Source organism: Anas acuta, chromosome 2 (assembly GCF_963932015.1).
Source record: "Anas acuta chromosome 2, bAnaAcu1.1, whole genome shotgun sequence".
Classification (NCBI taxonomy): domain Eukaryota; kingdom Metazoa; phylum Chordata; class Aves; order Anseriformes; family Anatidae; genus Anas; species Anas acuta.
Window position 1 is genome coordinate 92,668,952 of NC_088980.1, and position 11,257 is coordinate 92,680,208.

Genomic DNA, 11,257 nt, shown 5'->3' on the forward strand with positions numbered 1-11,257 from the left:
ACTTTCCTCCTGCTTTCAATTTTGATTATTAAACCTCAAATGACGTTGAATATGCAGTTCTTGCCCATTAATCTCTGTTTTTTTTTTTTTTGTTTGTTTGTTTTTGTTTGTTTGTTTTTTTTTTTTGTTGTTGTTGTTTTTTTTTAATAAAAAAAAAAATAAAATAAAAGGTTTATTTGCCAAATCATTTGGGTGTCGCCCATCTGTATCCATGAACCACTCGTGAATTTCTCAGAGGATGAGAGAAGTCCATTGGGGTTTACATACATAGTGAATATTTAAAAGCGAGTTTTCCAAGTCTTTCTACTTTTCTTTCCAGAAATAAATCCAGGTCTAAATACTAGCAAGGGTGGGTAAATTATGGAAATCTTTTATAAGTCTTCGGGCGTATAAACATCAAAGGAATGTCGTTAGCCTTTTTAAATCTCTGCCACAGCTTTTGGTTTTTACCAATTGAAATGTACACGTTGCGTCCAACAGAGACCTGGAACATAAAATGTGGGTGGTGGGGGCGGATGAAGTAGGAGGCAGAGTGAGAAAGAGAAATTTCAGGCATCTCACCTAACTTAAAAAGTTCCTCTGTAAAATCTTCCCAAACTGCACATAAAAGACGGTTTGAGTATTATTAAAGTAAATATTTGCATTTACATCATGCACTAAATAGGAGGGGAAAAAATGAATTACTTTTTAGCTGGTATCTAATTGTACTGCACACAGACAGAATGACATTTTATCTCAATTTAAAACAGGATGTTTTAGAAGCAGGGAAGTATCATTCAACAATATGAGAAGATGAGTAGGCCTCCAGCTGTAAAGATCTTCAGTGTTTTATATTTAGCTAGATGGATCCCAGAGTTCTCCAGAATTACAATATTAATTTCTGCCCTATCAGCTGAAAAACACATGCATTTTCTCAATCATTTGGACAGCTTTATAGGGGTAAAATATGATTGGGTGGTGGGGGGCAGGGTGGTGATGGGGAGATGGATCATGGGGATTGTGTATATGTATTTAAGAAACACTGCTTCCTTTCCTCCCGTTTAATATAAACACAACATATTTCCTGACTCCAGACTAGCATGGCTCTTTATCCAGTTAACATTCCCAAGGCTGATGCCTCAAGTATCTAAGATCACTTTCAAATGCCCTTTCTAACAAGACCTGAGCAAGAGGCCACTAATTTTCAGTGAACAAAAAGCCACTGGAGAGAGATCCGTTTGTCAATATCAACTGGTCCAGCAATTTCCCATCTTCAGACACATCGGCCTATCTGAGCTGGCAGATGTTTAGACAAGATTTTATAAATTGTTCAATATCAGACCATAATGAACCCCAACTGACCATTCCAAAGCAGCTAAAAGCATTCAGGATCTCCCCTGCTGGGATCTAATAATGCTCTCACGCTGGAACATTATTAATCATGGAATAAAATAGATGAGCCTCTTGAAAAATAAGTGTATGATTGATTAAAGGGCAATCTAAGAAGCTATTATTCTTGTTTTATAACCGTACGTTATATTCACTCAATTTATCTTTTGGGGAAAATAAATGATTGTTCGTTTCTTTTCTGAAATTATATTATATGAGGATTCCCATTATTTTACTGAAAATTAAAATGATTAGTTAGCTGATCTTATGAGTCCAATCAAGGTGGATTTCTTATGTGACTATTAAATTAAAATATGATTCACTGATATAAACAAAAAAGGGAAAAGGTTATTAAAAAGCAGGAATTGGACTTTTGTCTCTTCATGTTTTTGTGTTCGCTTGCTTTAGCTAGAAGCAAAACCAAATAGATTAGAAATAAGCTGCATCTGATTATGATACTTTTTTCTCCCTGGAAATAGTGAATTTAAAGAATGCTAACTCTAATGAAGAGCTACATCACACCCAACATAAATAGTTTATAAGAAACATGCCTGTATTCACTTCACTCTCTCTACACATTTGCATGTATGTATACAAATACGTACTTGCACACATGTGAGTATTTAAACCTTCAGTATAACGGAACAACCCAGAAGGAATTAATTTATGCAAAGCATATCTTTGTAACGTAGTTATATTGCTTACTCATTTTATAACCTAAGCTGTACTAGTGAAATTATAACTTTCATCATCTTCTGCATAATAGATTATTATTTTGGGGAAAATGAACGAAAAACACCATATTGTTGCAGACTAGTCTGTTTTTATTTACAATTAGAGATATAAATTAGTAAAGAATTCTCATTAAACAACCAAAGATTGTATAACCATCAACGTTTCAAATAAAAACCAAGCAAAATTTATTTACAAAAAGTTCAGATTCCATTGCAATACAACTTGCATAAATTACTAGAAGCTTTATATCATTACAAAAATAAATATCAAATTTGTTTCCACTTTGTAAGGACTCATGTTCTCCAATCACGTCTTTATTATCTCTACAGTATACATCTTTTACAAATAAATTTTACAATAAATCCTATCACACCTATCGAATATATACCGTGGCAATGAAGTGATCAATTCAAGATATCCTGAGAAAAACAGATCTGTTTTTGAAAGTCACACATACATTGGGGAAACTATACTATACCAGAAAACTCACATTATGTCCAACAAAATTCTGGTTTAATAATTAGAGTCTGAAGATTTAATAGTGCTCTGTGGTCTTCTTTTTTACAGTGGCACAAGATGTGATCCAGATTTAGAGATTTGTTATATATATTAGCTCGGGGAGAGATGATGGCTTGCTGACTTTTTTCAAAGCAATTGTGACACCTACCTGTGGACCAAGGAAAACACCAGATCATCCAAAAATCCTTCAATTACACACTAACACCATTAAATTGAAGAGAATTTAAAAATAAAAAAAAAAAAAAAAAAAAAAAAAGTAGAATTCTTTCTCATCTAATCTATTTTAGCAAAAGAATTAGTTGGAAAAATATCGACAAGGCAATTTTTGATGCTGTTTATTTAGCCCTAGATAATGAAGGTATTAAGACTGCCATTGATAGTCAGGCGAGGGGCAATTCATAGATTTGCTGCTTAAGATGCATGTCGATCTCTAATAATTCTCCCTTTTTATTTCAAATATATGGTCACCACGGGAAACCTCGCTTAAAATGTGCAATTACAGCACTGCCACGTGAGCACAAGCACTTTGTTTTTAAACAACAATACCTTCAAGAATATTTTTTTAAAGCTCTCTTTCCATAACATTTAAACAGTCCTTAAGGCTTTGCCTCACACAAGCAAAGAGTATGGGAGGTGAGGGAACTGTCTAACCTGACTTTAAAATGAACACGAGAAAGAAAGGCTGTAATGAGAGGCTTAAAAATAACAGAAAAGAGTGTCTTACTTTGTAATCAGAGCCTTATGTAATGAAGCAAGAAATTAATGTTAAGCAAGTCTAGATCTGTGCACTCTTAGACCTGATGCCAAATGATCAGCGTAACAGAAAATGCTCTCACTTACTTGCATTGCTGTGTGATTGCACTTCTATAGGTATGGTTGTACTCCTACTGTGCAGACTTCAGTGGGATCTGTCAAAATATAACCGTCAGTTAGTCACAGGACACAGCTAGCTAACTAGATTATACACTTTGTGTACATCCCAACTCTCGCTCAAGCAGAATTCATAGCTAAGTCCTTTAAAAGATTGGACAATATTCTATAATTGCCCTTATATTGATTATTATTATTTTTTAAGAATAAGAAGACGATTATACTAGCATAAAACTTTCTAAAAAAAAAAAAAAAGTGTTAAAAATGTCATGCTCCACATAATTTCATGTCCAAGGTTAGCAATTATCCAAACCCAAAGCTGCAAAAACCGTGAGAATACTGGCAACAAAGAGAGCAAAACCAGTTTGTCAGAAAAAATATAAATATATTAAAGGTAATGACAGCAGTGCTCTCTGGATACCTTTGTATTTAGTTTTCCTTTTAAAATGGCTTTAAAAGCTGTGTCTGCAGTGTGCAGGAGTGATCTAAAAGTCGTGTTTTAAATTTCCTCTCTGCGTTCCTAAAGGCAAGTATTGATAGGATGGTGACATGCAATTTTTAATCCCCAGATTACACTATTGCCCATCTTCAGTATGCGGCCAGTGGCAACGATGACAGTGTGCTCAGTGTTTTGTCCAGAGCAGGTTTCAATATTTACAGTGTATAAGGGATTCACACTGGCCAAGGACGGGGGACGAGGTGGAAGGGGGGAAAAGTGGTAAAAATAAGTCACCTACCTTTCTTTGAGTCATAACTAGAGGGCCTGTAATGCTGTTCTAGCTGGTTAGTGATCGTTTTCAAAGAGTCACTGCTCTGCTTGTGAACAGAGCTGGCATTTAAGACAGTCTGACTTAGTCCCTCGTTTGAAGCCACTGCTGCCGAGTTGTATCTCAGGATTCCCTGGCTCTGGAGAGCATTAAAGTTCCCATAGTTTGTATAATTGCTATAAAAAGGTGAGGTGTAATAAATATGCCTCCCCAGGAGGGAGGAGGGCGAGTAGGCAGCGCTGTGCGGGGCGGAGGCGGGGGTGGCCGAGGGCAACGCCGCTGGCTGGCAGCCTTGGCCCAGGTTCTGGCTCTTGAGGTCCGAGGTAGCGATTTCGGCCAGCGACCAGAGCTTGGGCTTGCTGGCCGGCGTCGGGGGCCCGGGGGAGGCGCGGCCGCCCAGCGCCGCCTTGCTGGCGCTGCGGGCGGCGTCGGCGTGCGGGTGGCCGAGCAGCGGGGCCTCCACGGCGGCCAGCGGCGAGGAGGTGGCGGGCTTGGCCGGTGGGTCGCGCTCCCCGCCGCCGCCGTCGTCCTCCTCGATGTCCTCCTCGTCGTCCTCGTCCTCCTCGTCGTCGTCCTCCTCCTCCTCCTCGACGTCCTCGTACTTGTCCTTGCACTCCGAGCCCGACTCGCAGAGGGGGTCGCCGGCTCGGCAGGGCAGCTTCTCGCCGTCCGACTCGGCGGAGCAGGAGTGGTCCGTCAGCGAGTCGACGTGCAAGCTGATCCCTGCGAGGGTCGGCGGGCACAGAAAGACACAGTTAGGGGGGGGCGGGAGGGAAGGAAGGAAGAGAGGCAGCGGCCGAGAAACGAGCCGCCGCGGCCTCGCCGTGCAACTGCCATCTCTCCCGTCCCCACGGGCTGGCTCTGCCGCGGCACCCCCCGCCGCCCCGCCGGCCCCCCGCGTCCCCACCGGCCGCCCCCAGCGCTCCCCGGCTGCCGCCAGCAAGCGGAGACCGCGGAAGCCCTGTTGGACGGGACAGGACGCGTTTTGGGGGAGCCTCTGTTAAAAGCCCGCACGCCCCCCCCCCACCCATCTGCCAGCTTTCGGGGGGACGCGGTGGGATGGGACGGGACGGGAGGGGGCCACCCCGCCGCCGCCGGGCGCCTGCCGTCACCCCGCGCCCACCTTCATCCTCCGCGGAGGTTTCGTTGCTCTCGGGCATCTTCTCGGGACTCTCCTCTTTACTCCTCGCCCCGTCGCCTTCGTCGTCGTCCTCGTCCTCGCTCTTGTTCCGCGGGGCCCAGGTCATTTTGTTCTCCTTCTTGAGCCGCCGGCGGGCGTTGGCGAACCAGGTGGAGACCTGGGTGAGGGTCATCTTGGTGATGATGGCCAGCATGATCTTCTCGCCCTTGGTGGGGTAGGGGTTCTTGCGGTGCTCCTGCAGCCAGGCCTTCAGCGTGGCCGTGGCGTCGCGGGTGGCGTTTTTCCTGTACGCGGGGTCGTTGAGCTGGTAGGGGTAGGCAGGGCTGCCGTACGGGTGGTAGCTGATGGCTCCGGTCATCCCTGTCGTATGGGCGTCGTAAGGGGAGCCCTGGACAGAAAAAAACGGTGGGGTTGGCAATTTGTTACTGCTGATAGCCATTAGTAAGTTGTCAAGGCGAGATCGGTGGTTATATTTGTATTTCCCCTGGACGGTGTCTTGTATCCATATTCTATGAGGGGGAGAAGCAGCACCCAAAGGCCATTAAGTTGTGACCCCCCCATCCCACCCCCCATTCCTCCGCCCAACGCATAGGCACGGGCACACACTTAAAACCGGCGATGTTATAATCTTTCTGACTAATTTCAGCTCCTTGTAATTGAATATTTCCCAATATCGTTTTTGAACCGCGCAGACATTTTAAAGGCCCTACAGGTAGTGTTTTGATATCTACATTTCTCTCAGAGGTTCAAAAGATGTTTCCTTTTTTGCTATAGAAAATACAACAAAGCCGCCACTTAGCAATTCACTGCACTAATGCATTGCAAATCCAATTTGCAAATCAGAAGATATGCACCGTTTCGAATTGTTCAAATGCGATGTAATTAGCATTTTAATTCGCCCTTTAACGTTTAAATTGCGCTTATTTAAGTCTGCATAATGCAAGAAAAGTTAAAGATATCACTAAGGAACTCGCTAACTTTCCGCACGTCTCTGAACCCCGTAGATCGGCGACTCACAGGCGCACCGTCACCCAATATCCCGCACAGTTCACAACCTCGCTGCAACTTCCAGCTACTCGCCTACTGCTTCTCAACAGGAAAAACAAACGAGCGAGCTACTCAGATCTTTTATACTACCCAGAATAAAGACTGCACGACAATTTATGTACCGCATTTTACGAACAGAAAGTAGTTTCCCTGTCACTTTGCAGGGAGAGCAAACTGCCCTGCTGCCATCCCCTCCTAGGATCTCGACAGCGGCTCCGGTCTTAAATTCCGGGTACAGGTCTTTGTGTGTGCGGACTAGATATGTGTCTGACTCCGCGTGTATATGTTTATAAAACTATATAACCATCTAGACGTACAGTTTATTTTTATAGTTTATGGTTTTATTTATATAGTTTATGCACACGCAATTGCAAATGCTCCTTTTAATTAATGAGAAGAAAGTGAAATCCGAAACTGCGGCCACCACAACCATCTTGGGCTTAAGCGAAGCTCACAGATCGCAAACAGATGCTCCTTTTCATTCCCAAAATCCAGTTAAACCATTAGCACAAAACACACTGAAAGTAAATAAAACCACAAGAGGATAAAGCCCGCAGCGCCTCTAAACACCGACTTAAAAAGAGAGAGGGGGGAAAAGAGAAAAAAAAAAGAAAAAAAAGAAAAAAAAGAAAGAAAAGAAACCGTCCCCTATCCTACCACAGCGAAAAGAAGGGAAAAAAAAAAAAAAAAAAAAAAAAAGGAGAAAGCGGGGGGTGTGTGGAGGGGAAGGGGCCGGTGGGGGGGGGTGGTGGTGGAATGAAAGCCTGCAGCCCAACTGACTGAGAAAGCCGTGTTTCTTTAATCAGGGCTCCCGCACGGCTCCGGGAACCGCGGGGCGAGCCCGGGTCCCAGGCCCGGCGGCACTGCGCTCGGCCGGGGCGCGCAGCGAGGCAGCTCCCCCGGCCCCGGCCCCGCTCGGCCCCGGCCCGGTCCCGCTCTGCCCGGCTCGGCTCGGCACTGCTCAGCTCCGCACAGCCCCGGCCGCGGTGCGGGGCTGGCAGCGCGGAGGCGGCGGCGCTAGTGCGGGGCCTCCGGCCGGCTGTGTCGGGGACTGATGGCGAGTGTGTGAGGAGAGAGGCTGAAGATGATGAGGATGAGAATGCAGATGCTAATGAAGAAGGAGAGGGGTTCTCTTCGGTAGTTACCATGTAGGAGGGGAATCCCGTGGCGGGGTCTGTGGAGTACTGGAGCGGGCTGGTGAAGCCTGTGGCCGCCGCCTGGGCGGTGAAAGCTGCCGATCCCGGGTAAGGGCTGAACGCCGATCCCGACGAAGACCTGGCCAGCTCCTCGCTCCTGGGGGCCGCCAGCGCCGACGCCCCGTACGCCGGGCAGGAGTACAGAGCCAGCGAGCCGGGGGGCTGGTAGAGGTAACCCTGAGGATAGGACATGGCTTGCACTGGCGTGCACAGGAGCAGGGAGGGGGCGAGGGTGACCGGCCCTGCTGCTGCCGCTGCTCCTGGCGCTGCTTTCGTGCTTTCTCTCTCCCTCTCTCCCGCCCTCTCTCTCTCCCTCTCTCTCTCTCTCTCTCTCTCTCTCTCCCCCCGGTTGGCTCTGTGCAGTTATGTAGAGAATCAGAATTGTTATATGCTCCCCCCCATGCGCACCCGCTCAGAATAAAAACAAACAGAAGGGGAAAAAAAAAAAAAAAAAGACCCCCCCCCCCCAAAAAAAAAAAAAAAGGTAAAATAAATCGAACGGTCAGAAATCTAACCGGGAGGGGAAGGGCATCTGGGAGAGACGGAAGAGGAGAGGGTTAATAAAGAGAGAGAGAGAGAGAGAAAGGGAGAGAAACAGAATGGGAGAGAAGGGAGAAAGAGAGAGAGAGAGAGAGAAAGAAGCGAGCCCCCGAAATCAGAAAAGTGGCTGCTGCATATGGAGTTCTCCCAGCCAGCCAGCCAGCTCCCCCAGCGCCTGCGAGCCTGTATTTTGGGGGAAGTATAGAGTCTGAAGTGAAGAGTTGAGGGAAGGAGCACTCGAGTTTCTGAGGGACATTGGAAAACAGAGCTGTCCGTCACCGCCGCTCATCTGCATAGCGCGGCGGGCCCGCCCCCTCCCGCTCCGGCCCCGTCTCCGTCTCCTCCCGCGGCCGGGAGGCAGGCAGGCGAGGAGGCAGCGAAGGCAGGCTTTGTAATGCAAGCCAGCCTCTCCGGCTGCGAGCACACTGCTGAAGCCAGACGACGATACTGCTCATCAGCTTCTCTCCGGACTCGCGGAGCCATAAATACTCTTTCACACACTCTCGGTTACACTCCGTCGCCCGCTTTCTGGGTCCAGGCGGGGAACAAAAATCATGCGTATGATAAATAAATGCATCCCCTCACATACGCACTCTCTGGAGAGCTAGCAGCTCCCGCTGGACGCACGCACACGTGTCATATGTATGTGCATTTGCACGCATGTGGGTACGCTAAGCCAGGCTCGACGGAGCTGGGTAGGATACAAGGGGAGAGCACTTTGTAAAAGTACTGCCCTATATGGCAGAAAAGAAGAGCAACTGCTCAAAGCAACAGATCCAGGATCGCGCTGTTCCTGGCAGCGAGAGCTCTATAGTTTTCTAAGTTGCCATGAACAGTCTAAAGCAGGTCATGGATCGCGTTTGCGCATGAAGGGGAAAAAAAAAAAATCCTCATATTTCTTTCATTTCTATTCTTCCTGGTCTGGTGCGTGGGGAAGAGGCCTGAGTGACTCCTTCCGGGGGGCTAGCTACTCCCTCCCCCCCTTTTGAAGTTCAGATAAATCTCTCAGAATACGATCGCGATGTAATTAATTTCCCAAATAACGTAATCTCTTCCTCTGCCCCCTCCCTCCCTTCGGCCCTGACCACTCATCAGCTTCTAGACGTTAACAGCTCTGCTCCTACGGGAGGGCGAGAGCACAGAGCTTTCCTTCTCGGTACAGATCTAAATACATACAAATATATATCCATGTATATACGTTATAGATCCTTTTAAGAATAGCCCGCAGGGACTCTTCAGACCGCAGCAGGGAATCGCAGCCACTCGAGCTCCGGCCTGGGGCTCCCGGGACGGGCTCTCCAGCGGCCCTCCCCTGGTTACTCCCGCGCACCCCGGCTCCCTCCCTCCGCCCTGAGGGCACGGCGCTGGAGCCAGCCCGCGGCGTCTCCCCGCCGCCCCGCCGGGGGGCTAGGCCGCTCCGCGCCCCCTGCCCACACCTGCGCCCCGAGCCGGCAGGTGGGAGCGGAGCCTCCGGGGTTGGAGTGCTACGAGCCACCGCGCTGCCAGCCAGCCCCCTCGTCCGCAACGTGCGCAGGCTTAGGAGCCCCTGCGCTGCTGGAAAATAAATAAATAAATAAATAAATATTGAGGTTTGCATAAAAATAAAAAAAAGGTTCATCAAATTGCGTGGTTTATTTATTTATTTATTTATTTTTTTCCAGCATCTGTGAGTGAGCGTTGGTTTTGCTTTTAGCAAATAAAGTGCCTTTGTGTTTGCGGCCGACTTGGTAGAATACCTTAGGTAATTGCCGTTGGGTAGGATGGAGAACGCGCATCTGATCAGGTACGCCGAGGAACCGGCTCGAAACTGACAGGAAGGGAGGTGGCACTAGCTGGAGAGTTGCAAGCGAGCAGGACAGCCTATTGTTAATCAATTAAACACGCAGCTAATAAACAAATACACGTCGAGAAACCGTTTCTATACGATGACGGATGGAGCGGGGAAAATGCCCTCTTAAAACTACGGGCAAGTATCAGGGTGATCAGGGTGCATGTACTGTCTGAAGCGATCTGGGCTTTCCTTTTTTTTTTTTTTCTATCTGATTTTTTTTTTCTTTTTTTTTCTGTGAAACCAGTATACCACTATACCCCTGCCCCTGCACACAGCAGCAGCAGAGATCTGGCCACCAGACATACTGGATTAATTCCCATCCAGATCTATCAGCTGGCCTGTAGAAGAGGCAATCCTTAAAAAGGCAGGTGAGGGGGAGGAGGTTAACACCAACAGGTATTTCTTGTCATTAACTCCCGACTTCCTGATAAGAGAGTGATAAACCACTTGTAAACTCAGTGCAACAGATTACAGAAAAGACGTTTCCTTCCCTACTTGATGATTAATGCGCATACATTAAATAAAAATAGAAACTCTAAAAACAACAGCTTTATATAAAACACATTCATATTTCAGTAGTTCTATGGAATAATCGATATCATGCGATTACATCTGAATAGTCAATTCCTGTGTTCCGCAGACCGATTTCTAAGTATATGAGCTCTGCTTCTGAACAGAGCAGCAGCTGGAGAGCTGAGAATGCAAAATTAATTATAACATTATAAAGTCATACATGAATCTCTCTAAGTCAACCTGCATGCCTTGCAAAATGTATTATACTCTCTGCATTTTTATTTGGGAAGCCAAGTCTGCTCTTTCCAGCAGGGGTGGTGTAAGTAAGTGTTTATCTACGCGAATTGATTGCTTTTAGTTCCTCCTCTTTAATAATTAGTGGAACAATACAGATTGGGAATACAATGGCCGTCGTGTTTACATTATAACAAGGGATTAATGCTATTAAGTGAGTGTTACAGTTATGACCTGGGAAGAGTACTTAAATAAATACCGTGATCCCAGGAGAATCGATATAATTCAGTTCAGAGTGTGTGTAGATACGCACAGACACACACGCACACACAGGAGATACAAATCTCCATAAGTATCTACACGCATATACATATGTTGTACACGCGAGGTATACGTGCCCGTCCGTGTAAAATCTAGGTGTTGCTTTAGCGTCCATCTGCATGTCTTACTTCTATGAAAATATTTTTTTTTCTGTGATTTCGGTGGAAGGAATATT

At 46.5% G+C, this 11,257-nt stretch overlaps 1 protein-coding gene across 1 annotated transcript; it reads right to left on the reverse strand.

The window, feature by feature from the left end:
• Positions 1-2,171: 2,171 nt before the first annotated feature.
• Positions 2,172-8,434, reverse strand: IRX2 (iroquois homeobox 2). Its single transcript, XM_068671230.1, has 5 exons — positions 7,593-8,434; positions 5,383-5,788; positions 4,230-4,982; positions 3,463-3,530; positions 2,172-2,770 (listed from the first exon to the last, which is right to left on the reverse strand). Exons 1-4 carry the CDS (start codon positions 7,833-7,835, stop codon positions 3,487-3,489), a joined length of 1,446 nt encoding a protein of 481 aa, XP_068527331.1. The 5' UTR covers positions 7,836-8,434; the 3' UTR covers positions 2,172-2,770; positions 3,463-3,486.
• Positions 8,435-11,257: the final 2,823 nt, after the last annotated feature.

Coding starts and splice junctions, on each gene's coding strand:
- IRX2 (XM_068671230.1), bottom strand. CDS start 7,835: ATGTCCTATCCTCAGGGTTACCTCTACCAGCCCCCCGGCTCGCTGGCT. Junction 5,789..7,592: donor CGGGATTCCCCTCCTACATG/GTAACTACCGAA, acceptor TTTTCTGTCCAG/GGCTCCCCTTACGACGCCCA. Junction 3,531..4,229: donor TAGTTATGACTCAAAGAAAG/GTAGGTGACTTA, acceptor ATATTTTGACAG/ATCCCACTGAAGTCTGCACA.